Below are 25,756 nucleotides of genomic sequence, written 5' to 3' on the forward strand. Positions count from 1 at the left end.
AATAGCCAAAACACAGTCTGCACCCACTCTGCACCCAGTGCAACCCACTCTGGCAAGGACTCTCAGCTAAGTGGTTTTTTGTCATTGTATATTCCTTGAGGCATAACTTGGATGGAAGAAACCAGGCAGTTTTTATTATGAAAAGGCAAAGAAGCAGCATACCAGGATACAGAATGATAAATATTTTGAACAAAGCCCGTGGGTAAAATGAATACAAGTTCACTTTAGCTCTCGGCATTTTATGCACTACTGATGAAACACACAGGGATAGGCAGGGCTGATTTAGTCAGAACTGAAAGAACGTGATTCCTTATCTGATCTCCTACTACCGAAGAAATCCTTATCTGATTTCTTACTGATGGCCAGGAGATGACCCATCAGACAGCAATGATGTCAAGATTCCTGCTTGACTTGGAAGCCAAAGAACTCTCTTGCATCAGAATTATACCCAGGCACCACCTCCCACTAACAGCTTAGAACAACACACAGCTTTTAATGGCTGTAAAGCCACCCCAAAGTCTCCTGTGATTTTATCAGGTGCAACACAGATTAAGCACATTCATTCACTTCTTCCAGCCCTGAAAGAAAAATCCTACAAAGAATTTAAGTGAAGAGCCAAGGAAGCTGATGTCTCTTAATTGCACATTCTCTTGTCGCAGTACAGCCACTAACTCACTACAAAAATACCTCATTAAAATCATCCTCAGTGCAGTTTATTTCTGGGTGTTCTTTGGGTAACCCCTGTGGGTGAGGCTTCACCAGAAAATAACCTTTTCCAGCTGACAAAAATAATTTCCAGTGAAGTGAAAGTTTCACTGCTGAACACAGAACCGGAAATCAGCTCCCAGCAAAGTATTTATTAAAAATACCCATTCTGCAAATCCTGTGGAGTCCCACAAATTGAGGCCATTTGGCAAGTTAATAACATTGGCAACTGCCACCCTTAGGAACCATTAAGAGGGCACATTTTCTCCCTATTATTTCTCATTGCTGCTGAAAGTCTTTACTTTTTAAGAACACTTATTGCCTTGCTTTTTTAGAAAAGTAGAAACTGAATGAATTTGCTCAGTGCTGAGCACTTCCACTAAAAATGGCTGATCTAAAAAACAAGTGCCCCCCCCATCACCATTTGAACCTGTTAATGACTGGTCTATTACATATAATTTCTGTTTCTGACACAGTTGATTCATTTGTAGTCTCTTGGGGGGCAGCCATCTTGACCAAAAAACGATACGAACATGTTTTCATGTGTTGGTCTCTCATTCTTATGAGCCACAAGTGGACAGCTTCTGTCTCTGGGCAAAAATTAGTAGGGGGTGATATTAAGCCTCTCCTATTATGAAAAAAAATCAGAACTCAATGGGAAGGGTAAAAAGGAAAACAAAAAAAAAGTAAAACCAACAAAACAAAAACAAATCCCCAAACTAAACAAAAATCTACTGTGTAATCCCAGCTCGTGTTACTCTTCCTAGAAACACAACATTGCTGTGGTTGGAAGGCACTTCTGGAAATCATCTAGTCCAACTCTCCTGCTCAAAACAGGGTCAACTAGAGCAGGTTGCCCAGCACTGTGTCCAGCTGGGTTTTCAACGTCTCCAAAGATGGAGACTTTACACCCTTTCTGGTCAACCTGTTCCAGTGTACAACCACCCCAACACTGAAACGAACAAACAAACAACCACCACCAAAACAAAAACAGAAGACTAAAACCAAACCAACCGACCAACCACAAAACCCCAAAAAGCAACGCTTCCTCTTATATTTAAGCAAAATTTCCTGTGTTTCAATTTGTGCCCATCACCTCTTGTCTTGTCCCTGGGCCTTGCAGAGAAGAGTCTGTCTTTAACTGCTCCATTAGGCACTCATGCACCCTGATAACATCCTCCTGAGCCTCTGCTTCTCCAGGCTGAACAGTCCCAGCTCTCTTGGCCTCTCCTCGTATGCCAGATGCTCCAGACCTTAATTACCATCATGGCCCTTTACTGGCTTCACTGCAGTATGTCAATGTCCCTTCGGTAGTGGGGAGCCCAGAAATGGACACAGCAATCCAGTTGTGTCTCACCAGTGCTGGGCAGAGGGGAAGGATCAGCTCCCTTGACAGGCTGGTGATGCTCTGCCTAATGCAATCGAGGAAGCTCATGTATGGAGTCTGTGTCCCCAGCTCTGAATTGATTCTATAAGAGCAGAAAAAACCTAGCGTAAGTTTGAGGAAACATCACCCACGAATAGCTAAAACTTGATGGTCACATCCGAATTATAACATCAACAAGGCATATTAAATTCCAGAGATGAACAAGGCAGAAGATGGAACCATGTGAGTTTTAGTTAGAGAATGTGATGGTCACTTATTTAGTATGTGTCTTTGCATTGGCTTGGCAAGAAATTCCATGTAGCACTCCAAGGGCTCCAGAGAGAAGTCTGGGTTAAAAACACAGTACTGCTGAAGAACTATCTGCATCTCCCTGTTTCATTGAAAAATGCTCACCTAGCTTCAATCACTTTTTTTTTTTCCTTTTCCCCTTCATTCAGTTTGAGTAATGCAGCAAAAACATCTCCAACTGAGAAGATGTTATTTACTGGAACTTTATTGCCTTTTGTGATTCTGACAGCTAATCACAACCAAGTGCTTCTATTTTACCCAGTTTTCAGTGCTATAGTAAGAGGAGGTTATAATTTAATTGAGATTTGACTTTGCCAATGCATTATCTGGGATAACAGAGTAGAGAGAGCACATAAAAGTAAAAACGCAGATAAAACACATTCAGATAAGCTATACGAACGAACGGTGAGGACGTATGAGAAAGAACAAAGTCCGTGCGTTGATCCCAGAAGAGGCACTGAGGCAAACTGCTCAGTCCAGGATTCCAGGCATTTAATGCTGCGAGTACTGAAACCAGCTCTGGGCACAGAGCACAGCCATGCAGCTAGTGCAGTTCTGGCCATGGCTGCTTGAGCCCAGTCTAACTGGGCTAGACTGGATCTATTCTTGTCCATTTGGCTTACTTCCCTATTTGGTCCACAGCCCCCCAAATCCTGATAATCCACATACCAGGCTATGTGTGTACACCAAACCATACTCCGACTAGTTGTCTCCACTCCCCACTTCTGGATGAAGCCAAGCAGTTACAAGAGGAAACCTGGAGTAGTTGATGGTATCCAGTACTCCAAGGACTGGTCTATGGAGATAACACAGACACAGATCCCACAAACCCTCCCAAAACACCTCTCAAATGCTGGTGCAATAAGCCCACTGCATCATTGTCGTCCTCTTATTTTAGGCATTTCGAACTCGGAGATAAAGGAGTGGGATGACAATTACATCTTAGGACCACAAGAGCCCCACATGGGCCCAGAGAAGGCCTGGACCAGGTGCTGTGCAGCACAGACACCAGCAGGCTGCTCCAAGCACAAGACTGAGGAGCACCGACAAGCTGCCAGCCCAGCGTGGTGGCCAGAGAGGGTACAGACCTACCCAATGGACGCCTGGATGAAGAACAGATCCAAGGCCGATAACGGCACAAATTGCATGAGCTTTTTTGCAGCTGGCTCTTTTGCTCCAAGCCAGTACTGGGGACCTGCCTCCACTGCTGCCTCCTGTCCCAAATCAGTCATGACAGTGCACAGAGATGTCACCGCGGAGGAATGGGAATGTGAAATCAAGAACATCGCTCTCTGTGGGTGTCACGTCCACAGGAGTGGATTTTTTTTCCTCCAGTAATTTTGAGAGTTTTGATTCTGATTCTCTGTCCTTAAAACACTCCACAGGCACCAGGAATAACCTTTCCGCTGCACCCACATTCAAGGTGATGGAGTAATGAGTTCCTTGTCTTTTCCATGTGGATGTTGCAGTCTTCTCTTCCGGAGCTAAATCACTGTGAAGCACTGTTCAGTACCATTAAAGCACCACTCAGCTCAGTCCAGAGCTATCAGCACAGCAGCAGATTGATGGTTCTCCTATACATATTAAATAATTTGGACTAGAAGCTGCCACAGAAAAGCCAAATCTCATTTTAATTTGCATGTAAGATATATATCTGTGGCCTTTGCCTAAAGGTTTATCACTGCAGCTGAAGGCTTTACAAAGGTCAGAATATTCAACTTTCTGCTTTACAGTCTAATGACAGATGAGAGATACATTTCTTAGCATAAATATTTATATATAAACATACTTTATATATGCATGTATACACACACCCCCAATCTTAAAATATCTCAGCATATGTGTAAGTGTAACAAATACTGTCATAGAGTCACAAGTGAATGGAAGAACATACTGTGAGTCTGCCCTGACCTAAGACGTGGATCTGAATAGAAAAATAAAATTATTTGAGATAATGGGGCCTGGCAATTTTAGCAGTGTTCTTTCTGCACTAAAATAAGGAAGTTAAGGCTAATTGGCAATGTAAGCTCCAAGAGGTCTCAATATTGAGAAAACGGTAAACAAAAGCTAATCTATCAAATTTAGCAGGAGGCACATTATCACTGCAGAAAAGCAGAGAAATAGAATGAATTGTACCGTTCTATTGAATTAATGATTATTTCACAGAAACCAGAGATTTAAAATATTCATCTACCACTTTCCCCTGCATCCAACAAAGGGCAAGCTCATTGCACTCCCTTCGTGCGCCTGCTTTCTGCTTTGCACACAGACACTTCCACATTTAGAGAGAACAAATCTCACAAATCAGAAGCTGTGCATGACCCACATACCGATAACACAACAGCAGCGCTGCCTCTCTTCGGAATCAAGGGAAGGCCAGGAGTGGTTCCAGTTAACAGTCCTGCATATAGGTGGTCTCATGCAGCACTGTATCCAAAACAGTGCAAGAAGAACGTGTCTGAAGGGCGGCCTCAAAGGACCCAACAGTCTCACATCACACACCCCTTGCTTTTACAGCCCGTCTGTACAGACAGGGCCAGGTTGATCTTTTTCCACCTCTCCTGGCCTAAAGGCAAAAGTCAACCCGCAAACTACAGTATCATGATTAACCCACCAGGCAAGTTGCCTCATGCTTTCAACCCGGAGAGCTACACACTCATTGCACGTAGTGGCTTTGCTTTAAATATGGCCTCAAAAAAGACCAAGAATTTTAAGTGTCTTAAAAAGATGCAGGTAAAAACCGAAAGGGAAATAAATCTCTCTCTTCCACAGAAAGTCACTCAACAGGTAAAGAGTACTCAAGAGACAGCAACCTCCTAAATCCTACCATTTCATGTACAATCATTTGATGCTAAAGTTACAGCTTGCTCTTAACCAGTTGAGGTCCATGAATCAGAAATTCCTGGCATGTGCACAATTTTTAGTCAATAGGTGGTGGGAACTGGAGTTGAGAAGGGATTAAGTCCCCTCCGTTTTCTTCAACAACCTTCCAGAAATCTCCCTTCTGAATTGCATCCCTCCCTTCTCCCACATCCAGCAGGGCTTCACGAGGGCCCCAAAGCATTCATGTTTAAATCTCTGACAGAAAAGCAAAAATAAGGGACTGCCTGATTAAACACTAAGGACCTCAGGTTTTTCTTCCTTTCTGTAAAATATCTTTCGTTTAATGGGAACAAGTTAGTAACTGCTTATCTGAAGGTTATCCACGAATTGTAGGGCTGGCCATATGATAGCGAAGAACTTTTCTTCTGTCTGGGGGTGCTGAGTCACAGTGCTATAAAAGCAAGTTAATACTATCTAAAGTTAAGTGTGAGGATTATCTTCTCCCTTTGACAGACCCCTCAAAAGTTAAAAACCTGTACCAAGCCTGCCTGTCTCTGAGACAACACAGGAAAACAAAAGAGGTCCCTCCCATTCACCGAATTTATAAGGGGTCTGATTCAAAACTTCTCTAGAGATATTCTCAGGAGCTTCAAAAAGAAAGCATGTGTGTGATGCACGCAAAACGATCTGGGAGGAGGAAGCTATGCCCATACTCCCCATGGAGATTTAAATGTAGATTTATTACAGACAAAATTTATTCCATCAGAATTTGTTCTCAGCCTCTAGGGACTGATTCCTCCTACACCACTACATTGATTTCACTACTGAAGTGCTGCACTAATGAGTCAGGCTCTCCATGTCCATTTTGCTACTATAAAGGATCCCATTTTGTTATATGGACCATAAAATGCAGCAGAGGAAAATAAATCTGTTCTGGTTTTGTACCCCTGCCTGCTTTGGTGTCTGCATTAATGCAATAACTTTAAATAAACACTGTATACTGTTTTGTTTCTGTTTATAAGGATACAAATGGTGGTGCCAATGATGGTCCCCGGAAGTTATATTCAGAATCAGCTCTTTACCCTTAAAAGTGTGGGGACAGTGAGGAAATTAATTCAGGACTGCATAAACTGTAGTGTTTATAAAACCCATCCACGTAGGGAGAGGTATTAACTCACATGGTGCGTAGAACATAACAAGGGTGTGCTTCTTCTTCTTCAAGGACTCCCTGAAGTCCTCTCCAGCAAGGTGGATAACACTAGTTTGTTTTTCTTCCCAGGCAGGCTCAGGTGGAGGCGGCGCTTCAGGACTGGAAAAGGAAGGAAATGAGACTGGTTTGAAAATGTTTCTGGAAGCAGGCAAAGGGGCATCACATCCTGGTTGTAACTACCAAGAGGGAACTGAGGTCGAAGAATCCTTCAGGGTGCCTGTGCCGTAGAAAAACACGCTTGATATTTCCAACACCAGATAACAACAAAAAAGATGCAAGTTAAACTATATTTTTATTGAGTTACAGAAATTAAGTGATCATACTCAGGCGTATGAGTAGGAATGCAGAATAAAGATTTCCTATATTGCATCCAACACCTGGGTGAAAAGAACATTGCTCTGGTATCACTGTGTCATTCGTAGGCATGAACTGAGAAGAACAGCAAGCAGGTGGAATCAAAAGGCAACCGATATAGAACAGCATCTTCCATTCAAACACCCTTTTTGTACTCTTCATCGCCATCATGCAAACTTCTATAAAGAATTTCATGACCTTCTCTTGAATTCAGATATTAAAGCCAGGATGCAATAATCAGCACTGTTCCACTTGGAAGACTGGGGGTGACTGAACTGGAATATTTTACCTTGATAAAGAGAATGTCAGGTTTCAATTATGACTGCACACACTGAGTAGATCAGAGCAATCCTGCACATCTAGAGCATCTCTAACAAAACTTCTGCTATTCGCCAGCTCACAGACTTCTCTCAGACTCATTAAATTCATTCCTGCTGTATCTTAAATAGTGATTACTTATATAAAATCATCAGAATGGTGCCACAGAATAAAGACCTTCATATGTCGCCTTGGTAATAAATTAGCTTTTTAGACTTTCCTGTCACTTTGAATGACACCATTTAAAGTTGTATCAGGTACATTAAAAAAAAAAAAAGAGAAAAACTCAATTTTTAAAGTCCTTCTCAAGGTCACTTGGTGGACATCCATCGTATTTCCATTGATACTGATTTGCCAGTCACCAGTGAGAGAATTAGGACAGCTGATCTGAATTTTCACACGAACAGTCGGTGTGAGCCACCATCGACTGCAGTTACAGTCAGAGGTGTGACTTCATCTCACACAGACCTTCCCATGCTGACCTGAAATGAGCCACCCAGACATTGGAACAACCTGGTGTGGCAGCACAGACCCCAGTCACCACCGAGGGACCAGATGAGCCCACTTACTGGAGGAGGTTTACACAAGCTCTACTTTTACCTCCAGCCTGCACTCCAGATGCACCCCTATTTCTACCACCAGCAGTGCAGCTGTGACGTATTTATCCCTGGTCAGCAAACAAGGATCTTACTGCATTGTGTCTCTAGTATGGAGAACATCCAGCAGTCAAGAACAGGAGAGAAGCTGTCTGGGTTTCCACTGTGTCACTGCCTACCTAAGGCTGCAGACAAAGGTCCTCCAGAGGATCAAGAAAGGATTAACACCCCTTCCCCATTGCTTATTCACCTGCCAATACATACGGGCAACGTCAACCTGTTTTACTCAATATAAATTACGTAGCATGCAAAATACTCCAGTAAACTGGGGAAACTAGGACAGTGACTTCACATCCAGTGTTGACACATCAGCCTGGACCCTGAGTACGCAGGGAGGCCAAGGGAGTACTGTGTCTAAATGCAGAATATAGATAACACTTCTCAACGTGCTACAAAGATGCTGCCAGACCATATATATCACCTGATTTGAAATACTCAGAGATGTAATTTAAAAAGAAAAGAAAAAACACACCAACCAAAACAACCCCACACAACCTCCCTCCCTGCACCAAATAAGAAGAGAAAAATTAAAATTACATTCCTCACACCAACTGCACTTAACGGTCAAATGATTTAAAAACTTCACAAAATACTGGCATTTTTTTCCCACTGAATAATGCAGAAAATACATTAGGCTTACAGTACCTAAAGGAAATGCATATTTTATTCCAGAATACTTAAAAAGAGCATTGTATCAGCAATTTACTTCTTTGAAATGAAATTATTTTCATCATACATCGAACTCAATTCTGCACAGTTTAGCACAACACCAAGAAAAGCTGGTTAGTGCAGACAAAGGTGCTGGTTTTGTTGGTCTCTCTGGCTTTCCTTCAGCCCCACATCGCTGGTATTCCAGGCATCGGCTCTGAAATGCTGGAGGGAGAAAAGTACAACTGCAGAAATTCAGTTACTAACAGTGAAATCTGCTGCTTAGTGCAAAGAGGCAACAACAAATGTTCTGTTTATTTTTCAGAGCCATTGCTATTCCTTCTCCAGCGAGAGGCTCTGGGCATATTTGAAAAATAGTTATTTTGAGAAAGAATTACTGGGACAACTACGAGAAAGCCCACAGCAAATAAAGGATTTGGCGTGTTAGATACCATAATTAACATATGTGTTTGTATGGTTTTCAATACTGCAATTCAATTTGGTTTTGTTAGGAGGGGATTTAGGCAGTCGATGAAGCTAGGTTTAAGATTTGCTTCCTCACCAAAGCAGTCTTCAGGAGCCAGTAGCCAGGAACCCAAATACTGTCTCAGACCCTCAGAACTTACTTTAGCAGCCAGTCGATGATCTTCTTCTTTGTTCTGAGGTGTGGCAGAGTGTATTTCTCCTCTCCATCCTTAAAATACTTCAAAGTAGGAAACCCTGAGATGCGGTATCTTTCCGCCAGCGCCTTGTTGACTGTAGCATCAACTGCTGCAAGGACACCTGGACTCTAAAACAGAGAACACCAATTGTAAATCCCAGCAAGACACACACAATCCTTTGGCACGAAGCAGGGGACTTGGGGGCAATCACTAATGATCTAGGTGCCTTCCCTTTCTCAGGTACTCTGCACAGATACAGAGAAAGACACAGAGGACTGATGCAAAACTAGGAGGGGACATCGTATGGACTAAACGTAACCAGAGTTTTACTTGTTCTCCTGTTTCTGACAGGACTGCCTGTATATAGTTCAGTCTATAATGCTTAGGAGCTGTTCCCAGGAATGTATTTGTGGTATTTCATACCACAAATCCCAATTTCTCCCAGAGGAAACAAGCATTGTTGAAGACAAATTTACTTCAAGGCAAATCCATCTCTCCCTAACTTACAGGCATCTTTACATGGACCAGATTTAGAGTCACAAGAGAACGGACACTTGTAGAGCGTGACTTGTTTGATCTTTGTTTTTCTCATCTCCTCCTTCTTCTCCAACTACAAAAGGACTCTCGATGTGTACACTGAAGACACTTTAAGTATAGGGGAGCTAATCCTACTTCTCCTCTTGTACAGTGTACACAGTGTGAGACTGAGTCAATAACACTGATATTATTGGATCTCTCTTCTCCAGCCACACTGATGGAGCACTTAAGACGAAGTTCTTAAGGTGAAGCTAATGGAGTGATGCAATTATAAACTCAAGGTGTCTAAAAGAGGGATCAACCCTGTTTGTTTTTTTCCAAATCTAATTCATAAATAAAAGCCTATGTTTCTTTACATTTGATCCCTTTAAGTAAAGGAAAAAAAAAAAATCCATTTTGGATTTGATCATATTACATATAAGGTCTACAGCAGAATACATAAACATTTTTTGATTTTGTTTTCGTTCAAGACAGAATGTTCTTTCTAAGACTTTGGCAGGGCTCATGCATTAGCGATGAGACTGTACTTTGGAAGTGCATTTTGAAGGGTCCTGTGGGAGGATGAGAACAGCTGAATTTGTTGTAGGGAGAAAAGTCACTTTTATTGCTCCAGTTATTTATTACTGATTATTTGAAGGATATAATAAAGGAAATTAGCTTACATCACTGGCTACATGGAGAAACTCTGCAGCCTTCTCATATTCTGGCTTCATTTTCTTACAGTGCCCACACCCTGACAAAAAAAAAAAAAAATCCAATTAAGCTGTACACCCCACAATTATTCATTGACCCATCTAGCCATAATCAAACCCCAAACCCATGTGGCAGAGATTTACTAGCATTCAGTATGCATTTTACTTTGTTTGTTTGTAAAGCCTTAGTTTGATCTAGGATCTTTTCCCAAGTGGTCACTCTGGTTTAAACAAACAATTTAATCTATTAAAAAACAATAATAAAAGCCTTCAATTTGTGCCCACAATGCTTTCCTCCCAGAAAGTACTATAAATACAGTACTTGTCAAGCCCCTTGCTTCCAGCCTGCTCTTGGGCGAGGTACAACCTCACCCAGTTCAGTTTCCAAATCTTTACCTGCTTTAAGAAGAAACAACACAGGCACTCATGTGACTTCCGGACTTTAAGCGGAGGCTTATACTAGCACAGCTTAATTGAGTAATATAATTTGAATTAAACTGCACTGATAGTAAGCCCCGCTTTACAGTGGTGCAGCATGTCCCTCCAGCAAGGATTTGCACTGATTTAATCACATCAGTGTAATTACACCACCACATATGTTCTCAACATAAGCAGGGCCTGTAAAACCGAGATAATGGTGCTTTCTCGCTTGTGCGAAGTTCTCCAGAGATCTGCCATTACTTCAGTGCTAAGTGCTGACATTACAATAAAGTAAAATGAATGCATGAGCGAGAAAAGCAGATTTAAAATAAATTATTTGAGTGTAAATTTAACTGTCTTCAGCCAGTGCAATTGCTTCCGGGCAAGCTGAACTTTGAGGACCAGGCGTGGCTCTTGCCACCACCTCGAAGTTACACCTCGGTGCTCACAGCGCCACTTTGGGTCTCCAGGACAGACCCTGCTATTGCCCCCAGGAACCAGCACAACCCCTGTCCCTGCAGGGTCCCAGCAAAGGGACAGGGCAGCAGAGACCGACACCAGGCACAGACCAGGGATGCAGAGAGCTGCAATAAGGTCCATGGCACGACCCCAATGCATTGCGCTTGCCAGTCCCCGTGCAACATCCCCTCCATGCAACCCCTTGTTCCACTTCTTCCTCTCGTTTCCAGCAGCAGCAGCCGCCAACTTTTCTGCCGTCAGCTGCTATTGTTGGAACAGGCACTTGAAAGCTCAGACTTTGCCGAGCTTTTAAAAGTTGTATCAGAAAATCTGTTTTGATGCGGCTTCAGCAAAAGCCATTTCTAAGGTATATGGGCAACAGGGTTGGGGCTATTTTTACACCACTGTCTGAACGAAAATAAACCAAGGACACTGAATCTCAGAGCTGTGTTGGTTCCCACTAATGGGATGACTGCCAAAGCCAACAGACACAAACCTAAGCCTGAACTCAACCAGACAACCATGTTCTATACAGCACAAGTCAGAGAGTGTTGGCAGTCAAGAAGCGATAGGGCATCCAGGTGTAACTTCACCACAGCAAACAGGGACTTCAGCAGAGCCCCAGCCAGCACAGCACACTGTGAAACACTTCCAGGGCATGTTTGTAGAACAGGGTGGATACATCTGAATAAAGATTGCAAATCCCACCTAAGAATTACTGCAAATACCCAAACAGTTGATCCCAGACCAAACTCCAGTTCAAACACCAGCTAATGTCCCCACCACAGCTCAGTCATCTGCATAGCAACCACAGCATTAAAAAGTCCCATGTCCTTCTTTTGAGCAAAAAACAATGCTTTAGTGTGGCAGGAACAGCAGAATGAGGGGATCTCAGCTGGAGGAGGAACCTTTGCTTTGGTTTTACACTGTGGTGGGAGCATGTACCACCAAGATGAGAACCTGATACGACAGCTTCAGAGGTGAACTCAGGAGGAAGCTGGAAAAGGCTGAGGAAGAGTTACTGTCTCAGCACGGCTTGTCTTGGTTGAGAGCATGAAAGAGGCTGGCAAAATGATTTATTTGCCACCCACAGGAAACTCGCAGGCATATGGCTTTGTGGAAGAGGCTGACAGTTCCCTTTGACACGTGCCCGAGTTGATTTATTTCTCCTTTTAGCAGCAGAGAATTTTATTCATTTTGTGCTCTTCCTTACTTCTAAACAAAGGGCATCTCGAGTCCCAGCTCAGACACCTGGGCACCTCTCTGAATTAGCTAGCTCAAATTTATACCAGAAAAGAGAATCTTTTTTGCAGGGGTAACTTCACCTAGGTGGGCTTTACACAGCACATCCCCCAGACAGAGCAAGCTTCATACTGTGCTCTAGATACGGTATCCACACAAGCTACACTATATTCTACAATCATTAATATCAGATCTGATCGAGCAAAAGCAACAACCTGAGTTTTCACAAATCTATGCAGAGAAAAAAAAAAGGAGAACAAAACAAACAAGCTGTGCATATTATGCCCAGGTAATAAAGAACAATCCAAAGCATCTGAAATTCATGTAATATTTTGGAGAGATATCCTGACTACGAAATGTCACAGTTCCAGGTTCTTTCACAAACATCACACAGACACAGCACTACTGACTGCCACAAAGCTAATTCACTCATGCTTAAAATAAAGAGGATGCAGGATCAGGTCTTCAAAGGCACTTACATGCAAACTGAAGTCCTCAAATCTTTTATCATGCAATGCTTGCTCGACCCCATGACAGAGGAAAGTATGATATGCCAGCCTGGAAAAAAAGCCACTACATTAAACTGAATCTGAAAGAGGGACAGCAAATCTTAAGAGCTTCTCCCACGATAAATGATGTTTCTCTGGCCATCTTCATGAGAATTTTGCTATTCTATGCTACAGCCTGCTTCCACCTACCACTGCAGAAAAGGGGAGATATGAATTGGAAGTCAGACCTACACACAGCAAATCACTTCATCTTTCCTATGATTATTTATCCTACGTTTCAATAATCCTGTGAGGACTGCCATTAAATTCTCAAGGCCAATGAAAAATTAATTTAAATGAACTCCAAGGTCACTGTCTCTCCTTTGATTGCTACATTAGGTTGTTCGGCAGCAGCTGTACCCCTCTGCACTAAGCTCCTCTAGTTTAGATGTTTTCTCTTCATAAAATGAATGGGAAAATAACAACAACCCTACAAGTCCTTGGCCCAGATGCTCCAATGTGCTGCATAAGGTTTGTTGGGACAGTGGAAGCAAGCCCGCAGGTCTGCAGTGGGCCTCCCTGATAGATGTGCTCTTAGAAGATGCACTGTCACGCCAAGTGTATACTGACATTAAAACCAAAAAGCTAAGCAAGCGAACCAACTCCTTCAGTCCCAGGCAAGAAGAGAAAGGTCACAGTCAACACAAGGATGCCTCACAGCCTGCTCCAAGCACTGACATCTTCTGAGCCTCTCTGGGTCACAAGTTGGTGGCAATACCCTCTGGACTTGTAGGCATCTACGCAAGAGGACTCCCACAGCCTCCATCTTTTCTGGTAGAAGATAAGTAGCTCCTCTGGAGGTGCAAGTCAGAGTTACTCTCCATCCAGCAACAGAAACCAGTCAGGGCTCAGTGCCTGACTCTGCTGAACAGTTCTGGACAACCTCTTTGATCTCTCAACACCTCGTCTTGCTCCTCTTGCACAAAATGAGCCCCAAGGCTGCAAGGACCAAGTTGCTCGAATGGAAAAGAGCATATGGAGTAAACGTAAAGGAGGAGTGTTGCAAGACAAGAAAAAGCAGCCAAAGCCTACAAAAATCAGTGTTAGGACATCTGCTGCAAGACAGGCTCTTGCTAACCATTTTTAAAACAGATGTCTAAACGAAGCTAGGATTCTGTTTTCCCAGGTTATTTATAATCAATCGTCCTCATTTGCACTACACAGCCAGGCAGATAAACAACCCGTTCCCCCAGTGCTGCTGTTGTCACACAGCATAGCTCAGCTGCACCCAGAGCAATGGTGATCACAGGTCCCCAAATCACTCCAGCGCAGAGAAGTCACCTCTCTCCAGAATCCACCACAAGGCAGTGGACAACACTCGCTGAGCACTTTGTCCTTCCCAGGGTGTGACTATGCTTGAGTGCAGAAACAAAGGCCAAACGTGGACAGAGCGATGCTAATGTGCACAAGCAAGCAACACACAGGCAAAGGGAAGGTGAACAAATGTACCAAACAACTTTTTTTTTCCAAGTAAGTATCTATATTTGTTTACAGCAGCCTGTTTGGCATCATGGCAAAGACTCAGGATGCAGAGCACAGTTACGCCAAACATTTTCAGAAGTGAACTAACACAAACACTTCTACTATTGAAACCAAGTTTTGCCTACAGAAGACAGGCAGAAAAGCAGTCAAGCAGCTCCAGCTAAGCTCCTGCATATGCTGTCTTAGAGCTGTCCCCAGAACATAAATCTCTGTTTCTGTCATTCACTGTTTGCTTCTTTCAGGTTGTTATGGCTATGTAAATAAACACTACAGTTTCCATCACATCCTCTCATTTCAAGACAACATTGTCTGAGGATCTGAAGTGCATGTGACAAGCAAGAGACACAAGTCAACATCCAGGCAGTGACGGACATGGAATTTGTGATATGAAGAACCCTAAAAATAAATGAAATTGCAAATAAATATTTTAAAGAATGATTACATTTCTGCCATCAACAGACTGCTTAAGTACTGTTATTGCATACCACCTAATTATTGTATCATGTCAGCTCTACACTCACCTATAGCTGCATACCAAAAATACCCCCATTAGCCTGATGAGAAAACAAATCTGAAGCACCAAACATGTCCTGCTTTCAGCGAGTGGGTCACTAGCAGTTCAAACTACACTCATGGAAGATTTCCTGACAACTTCAAGAAAAGAAAAAAAAAGAATCTTAAAAAATTCAGATGCATCTTTGCTCTCTAAACATTTAACACCTGGGGATACACCTCTGGTTTCTCCATTTCTAATCCCAGAGGAGCAGTGACCTCTCAACACAGCAGAAATGCAAGCCCTGTTGTTAACTTTGAACATACACTTGTACATATAAAAGCAAGAATATACACATGGCGGGGGAGACACAGCCCTTGGAGCCAGGGCAAGGATACACACAAGTCCCAGTCCCCTTATCACCTATGCGAGAACACAAAGGTATTCTCTCCTGCCATGGACGTCTTTAACATGTACAGATTTCTTATTTATCATGTAAAAGAGCAGCTCTGAGGTCTGACATGAGGCAGCTTACAGTTCTTTCACCAGTGTAGAAGCACATAAACTACAACAGCTGCAGATTCCCTTGCATAATTTAGCCGTCTGCATTGCAGACATCTGATGGGAAATCATCCACAAATTTGGCAGGGGATGAGGATGACAAAAGCAGCTGTTTCTCCTCGTAATCACAGGTACGAATTTGCAACCATGTTGGCTGCACATTCACTTAACAGTCACAGTGGTCACAGGCACCAGGTCATGTCCAGACCTCCAGGTTTCTGCTTAAAAAAAAAATTTAAAAATCACCTCATGAAGGATCAGGAGCCCAAGAAATTTTATTAATCCTTTTCCCTCTGGATACTTACTCGCATCAAACCATCCATCTCCTCCTCACCAGCAGCACTCCCCACCCAGGTAAAATTTCAGATACTTACAGATGTTTCAAGGTTTCATGCTTTCTTATAAGATCAGCAGGAGCAGCTTTGACATCTTTAACACAGAATTCAAATTTTCAACAGCTAGAAATGCGTGCACGCATACACAAATTCAGACTCCCCACCTCACTACTGTACTTCTAAAGGTAGGTTTGATCTTACCAAGTATTACATTGCTTAGGGATCAGTGGCAAGCAAACAGCTTCATGGCTTTACAAAAGACAAAGCCTGTGAAAGGTCAGCCTGGAAAAGATTCTGAGAAACTGGAAACATAGAATTAGAAAGAAAATACTTCAGCAGTTTGGATTATTGTAGTCATGCTGCATTTATGCGGTTGCAGCCTGACGCCTCGGCTGTGTGGGCTGCACAGTTCATCCCGGTGACAGGAGAGCAGCGCGGCGTCGCGTCCCCACCATTATCACCACCTCACTGGCACTGCCACAAACTCGCAGCGCAGTCAATCTGTGCGTGCAATGATCTGTGCAAATCCAATCCCAGCATGTGCACACAGAAGTAAAGTCCCTGCCTGCTTCCAGCAGTTCTTCAGCATGATGTCGGGGCACAAAATGACTACACATCGGTCACTCCTTCTGTCCGTGTGACTTGCTGAGGTGGTGGTGGCCCCATCCCAGCCACCTCTTCTCACACACACGGCAGACACAGATGTCCCCAGGGGAAAGCCTCAGGGCACTGAGGAAAATAGAGAAGCACAGCGTGGGTCACTGCCAAATGATTCAGACCGACACAAATGAACTCTTGATCAGGCCACAGGAACAGGCCAACACATGAGCTACCTGGCACTTGTCTGGTACATGGGGATGCACTCTGAGCAAGCCAAGCCTCACCTCCCTACCTGATCACCTTGGTTGTAGAGGTGAAAGCATCTGAAATCCAATTCTCGACCATCATTTCTATGCTGGCATTACTATTTCCCCCAGAGCATCACTGAAACTGCTCAGCAGAAGAAGATTCGTAACAGCTTCAGACAGTTACAGTAGGAGTTCAGATCACTTATTTATTTTTTAAAGAAGACCGTCAGTTCACTGCATTACATAAGATAAATCAGACTGAACTGAGAACGTATCCTCCGGGATCCCTGTCTGCATGGGCGCTGTGTTCGCAGCTGGGGCAGAAGTGCTGCCCTCAGCCAGCAGCAGAGCGGGCTAGGGGAAACACTGAGTGGGTCCTGCCAGCTGCCTTCACGGGATTTAAAAGACAAAAGAGCTCTGATGACCTCCTGCATAACACAGGCTTCTGCTTTCATTTCTGGTCATGCTGGAGCACATCTTAGGGCAAAGGGTGAATATTCTCCAAGGCTTCCCTCAGCCACAGGCTGCTGCCTCCCAGGGGTCCCCGAGAGTTAAGCAGGGAGAGAGATTTCAGCTCTATCTTGCCCTCACAGTGTGCCTTCTCTTCTTCTAACCCTACAGGGAGGCCCGGTTGAGCCGGGCTCCTGGAATTAGCCTTTGAAAAATGTACCCCCATCTGCAATGGCACAGACTTCAGCATGCGTCCAGGAAAGATCTTTAAGCTAATCACCATATTTACCTAAAATAAACTAACAATAAAAGTCACATTGTTCCTTATTTCCATTCCAAATGTGGCTTCAGCTTCCAGCTATTGGAGATTATACTGCATGTATGTACCCCCTCAGTCAAGTGGTGCAACTGGTAGAAATCAGTGTTGGGAGATGATGGTGCCTCCTTCCATCCCTCTTGGGTGGGAAAAGAAGTGAAGGAAGGTGGATCATCTGGCATTGGGAGATATGAATTACACTTCCTACACCAGCTTGGAGGAACATGGCCCTAAGTAGGTGCTGAAAATTAATCTTCCCCTATTGAAATGTGGAAGGGAGAGACAACAGCATGGCTGCCTTAAGGTGAAATTGTTGAGAGCTTATGATAAATACCACCAGAAGACTTCCTTCTCAACTAAACCATAATTATTCTATATCAAAAAAACATTCCTCCCCCTTCTCCATTGTCAGATGATCAACAAAATTTTACCTTGGGGAGAGAAGAGAAGTTGCACTGCTTTCCCTCACACTCTTACCCCAATACACAAGACTTTATACTTTGAATTTAGCAATGAAAATGACAGAGAACATAGATGAAATAGCTTTGAATGTCCAGCTCAGGAAAACAGCACAGCAAGCAAATGATTTCCTAGCATGCAACTTGTATAAACACCAGTAAAATGGATGCAATGCAAAGAGATCTTCCTAAGAAAGGTACATCCCAAAGCACTTAAGCTTATGGGGCAGGGGTGTTAAAAGCAATGCTGACAGTGTCTGTTACCTGTAAAAGTCAAGTATGAGAGAAGGATACTATGCAGAATGCACACTTTTTATCTACAATGAGAGCAAAAGCGGCTACCAGCTGAGATGCATTCTCCTACTTAGGACAAGTGTGCTGGGATGCTTGCTAACCACAAGGAGACACACCTCCATCATCACCATAGCTCCTCAGTATCAAAGCAATGGATTCATTGATTAATAACTCAGAAAGACAGCGTCACTGGCCGACTCGCCATCTGAAAGTGCACAAGCAGCAGACATGCAGGCAAGCAATCTTTCACTGTATTATTTGCTCTTTAAACTAATTTCTCTACCTTCCACAGGGTAATAAAAATTGAACCCATAAAGTATTTGGGAAGATAAACTTGATAATGAAAACCCTACTGGTAATGATTCAAGTAGCAGAGATACTGTAAGGCACTTTCCAAATGAGAGCCCTGCACCATATATTAAGCTATCCAGGCAAGGAAATTAATTTATTTCAGAAGAAATAAACCTGGTACTTAATTCTTAAAGCTAATTCCTATTGTTAACCCATCATTAGAGACAAGCAAAGTAAATCTATAAAAATAAGTTATGCTTCACTCCTATCAGAACTTACCATGAGAGCGTTAAGGGCTTATAACATACACCAGGGTCGGGCTTGCAGGAGGGCATTCACCCCCTCTGCACATCCAGATGAGGACTTTCACCAGATAAAAAGAGCCAGAAAATTACAGAAGTCCTTTAAAAAGACAACCCTGAATAACTAAATGATCTATAACACATAGTCAGAGGAGTGGAAAATGGGGCGAGTCTCCCTTAGCTGCCACCTCTCAGCTGCCCCTTGGCTCTTGGGCAGCCATAGCTGCTCGACTGCAACAGTCTCAGTTAGCTGGTAAGGACTTTTTAGGAGAGAGGGAAGGCAACAGTAATGCGAGAAATGAGGCAGCAAATCCCCAAAGAAACTAATGTTCCCTTCACACCACCTGCCACACATTCACAGGAAGATTTTTTTTTTCTGATTGGAATAGCCTTTGCAAATGTCTTCTTTAGTGGAGAAACTAATTGCTCCCTATTGGAGGCGAGCATACAGCGATGCATTTTGAACAAATGCCCCAAATTTCACAAAAGCCAAGCATCTACAGTTCAGCACCTTTCTTTCCTGCTTTACTACTGCCCTGCATACTGCTCCAAATACGCACAACAGATAGCGAGTAAGTTGTTCAACGTTCACGCCATGTCCCCGGCACAGCACCATGGCAGAGAGCAAGTCAAGATCCAGACCAAAGGCAAAGCAGCCACGAACGCCCCCAAAACTCTGGTTTTTGCTACTTTTTCTGTTATGAAGCTGAACCAGAGCAAGCCGCAGCGCCTCCCTTCAAGTCCCCATAACCAGCCTGCAAGTCATCGGCTCTCGCTGTGATTAATCTTGTCTGAGCTGTGCACTCGACTGATGGCGGGTGGCATTTCCTAGATTTGGGGGTCAAAAGCCTGATCGCCTGCCACAAGCCAGGGAACCCCAAAGGCACGGTCCTACTTCCCTCATGTCAATCAAGTCTTTGCAATGTGCAGTTAGGATACGGCTTCCCTACCCCAATTCTTGCAATACCAGAGTATCGCACAGTCTGGACATGGCTCGCTACATAAAACTCTCACACAAGGTGAAATATTATCTCCATTTCACAGATCAGAAACTGAGACAAATATTCAGCAACTTAGTCACGATTGTACAAATCAAAGCAAGGCAAGGAACTAAACTTCCACATCTCCAGGCCAAGGCTGTTGCTTTTATCACTGGACCATCATTTTTTATGACTTTACCCTGCTCAAAGAGCACAAACTGCTTCAAAAAGACAACCTTCTTATATGAACTGAGTGCTCTAGTAACAAAAGATCAACACAAAAGAGACAATGGACTCCATCATTACTGTCCTCACCCTTTTCATTAGGTATCCTATAAAGTTTTACTGCACAAGCTAGTTATCAGGATTTTTATACTCTCCACATTCCTACTTATATTAAGTACCACTAAAAACCCATATTCATTTTTATTTTTAAACCCTAAAGAGGCATAAGTGGGATGGTCATTCGAGGAAAAACTCATGTCAGGTTCTGCATTTTCCTGGCTTGCTGCATTTTCAAGAACTCCTGTTTTAATGTGTGACTAAATCTGCACTGAAAGTCACTGCTGTAATTAGTTTAATGAGGCAGGTCATTGCACAGGTAGGTCATTGCAGTGAACTGTTTACACTCCCCGTGATTTTTTGTGATATTCAAATAGATATAATATCAAGCAACATCCTGTTGTAGACTAACATACTTTTAAATATTGATGAACCCAGTCTGAATGTCCCAGTCCAGCTCTCTCTGTTATCAACAGTGATAAAAACTTGCTCACTTCAGTGGAAGCAGATTCAGGAGCCAAGAATACACCTGTTTCTAACTGGTTTACATGAAAAATGTATCTGTTCCAGTAGCCTGCCAGTAACATACAGTTAAAAAGCACATATAAGGAACAGAAAGTTGGCACAATTTATGCTTGTCCAGGAAAGCATTTTACTATACATTCCATTAAAAATGCATTAAGGCAACATTAAGGTTGGGCACCTAAGGGATGTGAAGACAAGAAACATGATGCTGAAACTGAAGCAGATTTCTTCACCTGTCTGTCTGGATTCTTAAACAGCATCAATCATCACCCAGTTGCCCTTGCACAACAATTCAGCCTTTCAGTGATGAGGACACTGCAACAGCCCATCCTGACACCTGCACCGCTTCACCATGAAACCCAACAGAGCCAGGTACTGCCTATGACCTGCATAACGGTCCAGAAAGTATGCCTTGTTCAAAGCTTTCTCTAATTACTCTAAGAGTAAGGAGAACTGTTGTGGGTCTAGTAGGAACACGACTGAGCTCACAACAAGCACCTTGACACATGCATGTCACCTTGTGTATTGTCCCATGGGCTAGTACACACAGCTATATCACATGGATATGGCATCTGCCAAGCTTCCAAACACACAAATACACACTTCAACCTTCCAGTAATCCTTGCAGGCTGCAGCCAAGGCAGTGCCAAGCTGCTTGCCTTTCTTTTCTTCTTTGACAACAGCATCACTGGGTAATGGGCACAATTGTTCCTGAAGTACTGCCCACATGGAAAGTCCAATTTAAAAAGCAGAGTTCATTCATGAGGTTGGATTGTCAAAGCTTATAAAGACCTTTCAGGAAGCTCTAAAGCAAACCCTTGACAGAGGGCTATATCCTGCCAAGCTTACAGCTTCCAACTCCCTGCTGTCTCACACAGTTAAAGTGCACCCTGGAAACACAGCTCTTCTCTGCAGCTTCTACCGTTCAACAAGAGTTATCTTTGACCAAGGACTGATCAATGCCATACAACTGGAAACAACAGCCGAGTGCAGACACAGAGGGATGCTGGAGTAGATGCTGTTACTGCTGCTGCTGACACCTCCCTGTGAGGACACCAGTCAGATGCACAGCTTCTCTTCTGAACACCCAATTTGGCTGGTGCCAAGGCTGAGGCCCGAAGGCAGACCTTCGGTGATGAAAGAGTGTTTTCCATTTGAACTAAACTGATACCATCAGTAGAGAAAAGCAGAAGCCTCTCACAAAGAGCTACCAGTAGGTGATGTCAAATAAATTAAAGGTGGTTCCTAGCACAGGTCTAACAAGAACCACTTCCCAGCTACCTACTGTTTGTCCTTATCCTAGAGGCTGAACATGTGAAGGCAGATGTCAAAAGCTCTCTATGTAGCCACTGAACACAGCCAACATTTTATTTTAAAAATCACAAATGTCAGATATGATAGTGGCAAATAAAAAATAGAAGGTATTTCCATCCACATTCAGTGCTGCTTGTTATTTGGATAACCCACGGGCCTTTAACCTCCAGTTAACTGGTGCAACCGGATTGGTTTACATTTAAAAAAAAAAAACACACACAAAAAAAACCCCTAAAACTCGATGGAGTAATGAATTAGCATGGAAAATCTTCAGATTTTATTTATCACAGGCTGCCAATGTTAGGCTGCTGCTGACCTGTGCTGGAATGGCTATTTTTTTCAGTCTGCACAGTAAATTAGCTCTTCAGCCTTTTCAACTCGTGGCCTCTCTGCTGGGGCTGCCAACAGACGCACCAACCAGCACTACTGCCATGGCAGTTTGCTTTCATAAGGAACCAGTCGGGGGCTGAAAGGGAAACTTATTTATTTCTAGTGTAAAACCCAGTTCAAAAAAAACAGATTTGATTTAGTGAGCACATTTTGGGTTCACTTTATATTTAAAGTGAGCAATGGATTCCTGCATCCTAATCTCACCACATGCAGTGGTAAGAAGCAAAAACAAGTCCACTGAAGCCAATGATGGTGCACCAGCAGGGAGAGATCCAAGTCCACTGCTTGGTTAGAAGCTGGAGGCCTTCATCTTGTATTGGGCTAATTGGCTGGCTTTGGGTTTTAATGCACCAGAAGGAGGAGGGAAGGGTGTGAAAAGCTGTTTTTCAAAGCTAAATTGATAAAACAGCTCCCCATGCAATTAAAAACTTGCAAAGCTGAATAGTTGGCTTTGGAAAGCATCAACCGTGTAATTTATCAGCCTGGTTTATAAAGGGAGAGAAAATATCTGAGGACAGGAAAGGAATTTCATGGACATTTCAACAACACATCAAAACTACAGTGCATTTTATCATCTCGAGATGTATTTTTGCCCTCCCATTGCACGGGGGAGCAGGAAAAGGTATATCAGGGTGCATCTCCAAAGCAGTTTCCAAGAACAAATGAGAAAACAAAACAAAAAAAAAGGTGCTGCATTTTCCATGCCTTCCCTCCTTATCAAGGGAGGAAAACTCTGATGGTTCCAATACCCACAAAGGGTACGGACATTTTTTTTCAACTTTAAGTCCTGGAACTACAGCTTATATAAAGTCTCTGTAGAAGAAAGCATGCTGGGAAGAAAACGGGTTTAACATGAATTTAAGCTCATGTACAAGGAAGACACATGGCAGGAAAAATGTCTTAATAGTTTAACTCTTTAAAAAGCAAATGCACACTCACACTAACAGTACAGCCAAAGCACCTTTTCCCCTTTGTTGCCTCTGGCATCAGGACTGGACCACAGACTTTGTTGTGGGGAATAAGCGGGGTGAAAAGCAACTCCAAGCAAATATCAGAGGTGACTGATGACCACCCCTCATTAGCAACAGGGACTACTCAGATCTGTGTTTGCTGATGTACCTGGAGAGGCTACAGCTGCTGGTGGCACCAGGACTTTATTCTTGATAAGGCTGCAGGAAAAGATATGCTTTAAAATGTTAGCAGTGTCCTTTGTGCTAACAAAACGTAATGGAAAGTAACTCCTGTGCACGAAAAGCAGACACTTTGAAGAACATGTTTCTGAATTGCCTTCAATTTCAACCCTAGACTTTAAACACCCTTCAGTAGCATATGAATTGACTCAGCAGCAGCTCAGGTAGGTTTATTTTGTGCAAGACTCTCAGATGTGCTCTGGAGAAAAATCTTGCGAAAAATGCAGAAAGGGAAATTCATGAGGTTTTTATTCCTTTGACAAAACCAAATCAGAAAGATTGCAACCTGCGCTAATTTGGCAAATATTTTGGACAGAATTATTTTTAAAATTGCATTTGACACAAACAGTTTGATGCGGAAATCGAAAACACATACAGGGTGCTTTTTTTGTGCTCAAGTGACTTAGTAGCATTTTAAGTCCCAGAGAGTCCACATGTCACTAAAGCATTTAACAACACTTGACTGGCAGCATAACCCATATTTAGAGACATTCAGAACCCAGCTGTCATCTTGGGTATCTAAATAAATGGATCAGCTGTAGGCACAGATATCAAAAAGCACATACAGACATGGAGTCTTTATTCTCACAGTTAACAGAACACTATCATTAGCTGTATGGGTGCCTTTATTTACATTATGGTACAGAAATAGCTTTGGTTGGTGCAATGCATCTTCTGTTACACACTCAGCAAGAGGCCCACTAACGTAACTGCAATGTCTCATGTTAGCAAATACGATCAACCCAAGCAAAAACTCCGAATCCTTTGTGGGAAAGGGCCATTTGTGTGTTCTTCTGTATAGTACAGGAGATCTCAGTCCAGATAACTGAAATTTCTGGGTACAACAGCAATACATAGAAAAAAACCCACTTCAGACATCTGCAAGACTCCAGTCTGGATATACCCAGGATAACTCTATGCTTGCCAGCAGCAATTTTGGCATTTCAGCAAAATGCTTGAATAAGAAGCACAAGGCTGCACATCCTTTGCAGATTGCTGGGGATGGACTCCTGGCTTCAGACTCCTGGCTACTTGGGTCTCTGTTTACCTACACTAAATATTCAGGCTTATTCAACATCCTCTTAAGGGCTTTACAAAGCAGTTTCAGAAGGTTAAAAATCCTGGTTTGTGTCCCTAGTGACCTGCAAAACGAAAGCAAGATACGCTCATCCTGCTCACCCACACTCATGTTTCTCAGGGCCAGCAGTAACATCTCGAAGCAGCACATCTTTTTAACAGTTGTGCTAAATTACTGCAGAAAAGGTATAAGGTCTCTGATAGCAAGAGGTGCCAGTTGCACACTGCAGACCTTCCTGATGTGTTTAAATCACAGGTAGCTGCTTTAGTGGAACCTAGTTATCCTGGGCTGCACTTAACACAAAATGCTGTGATGCCTTTAATTGGGCTAGTAAGTGCAACTGATTGTAAATAATTATAGTGTGGTCCTCGGGAACGATCATTAGTAGCCACAGGCATGGAGACCCAACTGGACACATTAATCACAGTGCCTGATTCTGCAGTTCACAGGGATTTACCGGGGATGTGTTTGGTTCAGCTCTATCTTCAGCACCTGAGGTGCAGATAAAAAGCTTCCAGTTCCCCACACAACTTTTAATACTACACTCTATTAATGCATTGGTCATCTGACTGTGTAAATAGAGCATCATTGAAATAATTCTCCCTCTAGTAAAATAACTTCTCAGGAACACAAGATTGACAATATGCTACGAAAACTCCAAGTCACGTGTATGCTGCATGGTGACACAGGGTTTTAAGTACTTGCTAATTCCAGGTCAGTGTTGAAATCCCCTTGCTTATTCTTAGTTACACAGAAGTATATACTGAGTTCTGGGACTAATTTTGTACATCTGTTTCAACATTTTTTTCTATCTAAGCTACCAAGGTTAAAACAAGGAAGATGTCCTCCGTTTTTACTGCTTCTTTTACTGGAGTCATTTGTCTCTTAATATTCATAAGGTGGCTCCATTAGCACACTTAAGAAGAGCTAGGACAAGATCTTTCAATCATGGAGATAACTGTTTATGGTAGTTGCCTGTCACTAATTAGTTTGCAAGCCTAACACTCTCTGCTAAGGATGCCCAGAGAGGATTCTTACAAACACTGATCTTTTACACATGTACAAGCTGGATTCTGCACATAAGCATACCACACCTGAATGTAAATAGAATGCCGCAAATACTCAAGTTGTATTTCAAATGGAGTTATTCTGTCAAGGAACATTCTTTATCCCAATTCTGAGCAGCTGGAACATGTTATCAGGAGACTGCAACAGTCT

General features: G+C 42.9%; 1 protein-coding gene across 1 annotated transcript in view; it reads right to left on the reverse strand.

Annotated features, from left to right (window-relative positions):
- Positions 1-25,756, reverse strand: part of PDIA5 (protein disulfide isomerase family A member 5) — a 102,414-nt gene that overhangs the window by 24,777 nt on the left and 51,881 nt on the right. The window contains exons 12-14 of the mRNA XM_065840953.2: positions 10,251-10,321; positions 9,016-9,179; positions 6,382-6,512 (exon numbers count right to left, since the gene is read on the reverse strand). Of these exons, the coding sequence (XP_065697025.1) occupies positions 6,382-6,512; positions 9,016-9,179; positions 10,251-10,321 (366 nt within the window). The remainder of the gene's footprint in view (positions 1-6,381; positions 6,513-9,015; positions 9,180-10,250; positions 10,322-25,756) is intronic.

This window comes from Patagioenas fasciata, chromosome 7, assembly GCF_037038585.1.
Source record: "Patagioenas fasciata isolate bPatFas1 chromosome 7, bPatFas1.hap1, whole genome shotgun sequence".
In the NCBI taxonomy this organism is placed as follows: Eukaryota; Metazoa; Chordata; class Aves; order Columbiformes; family Columbidae; genus Patagioenas; species Patagioenas fasciata.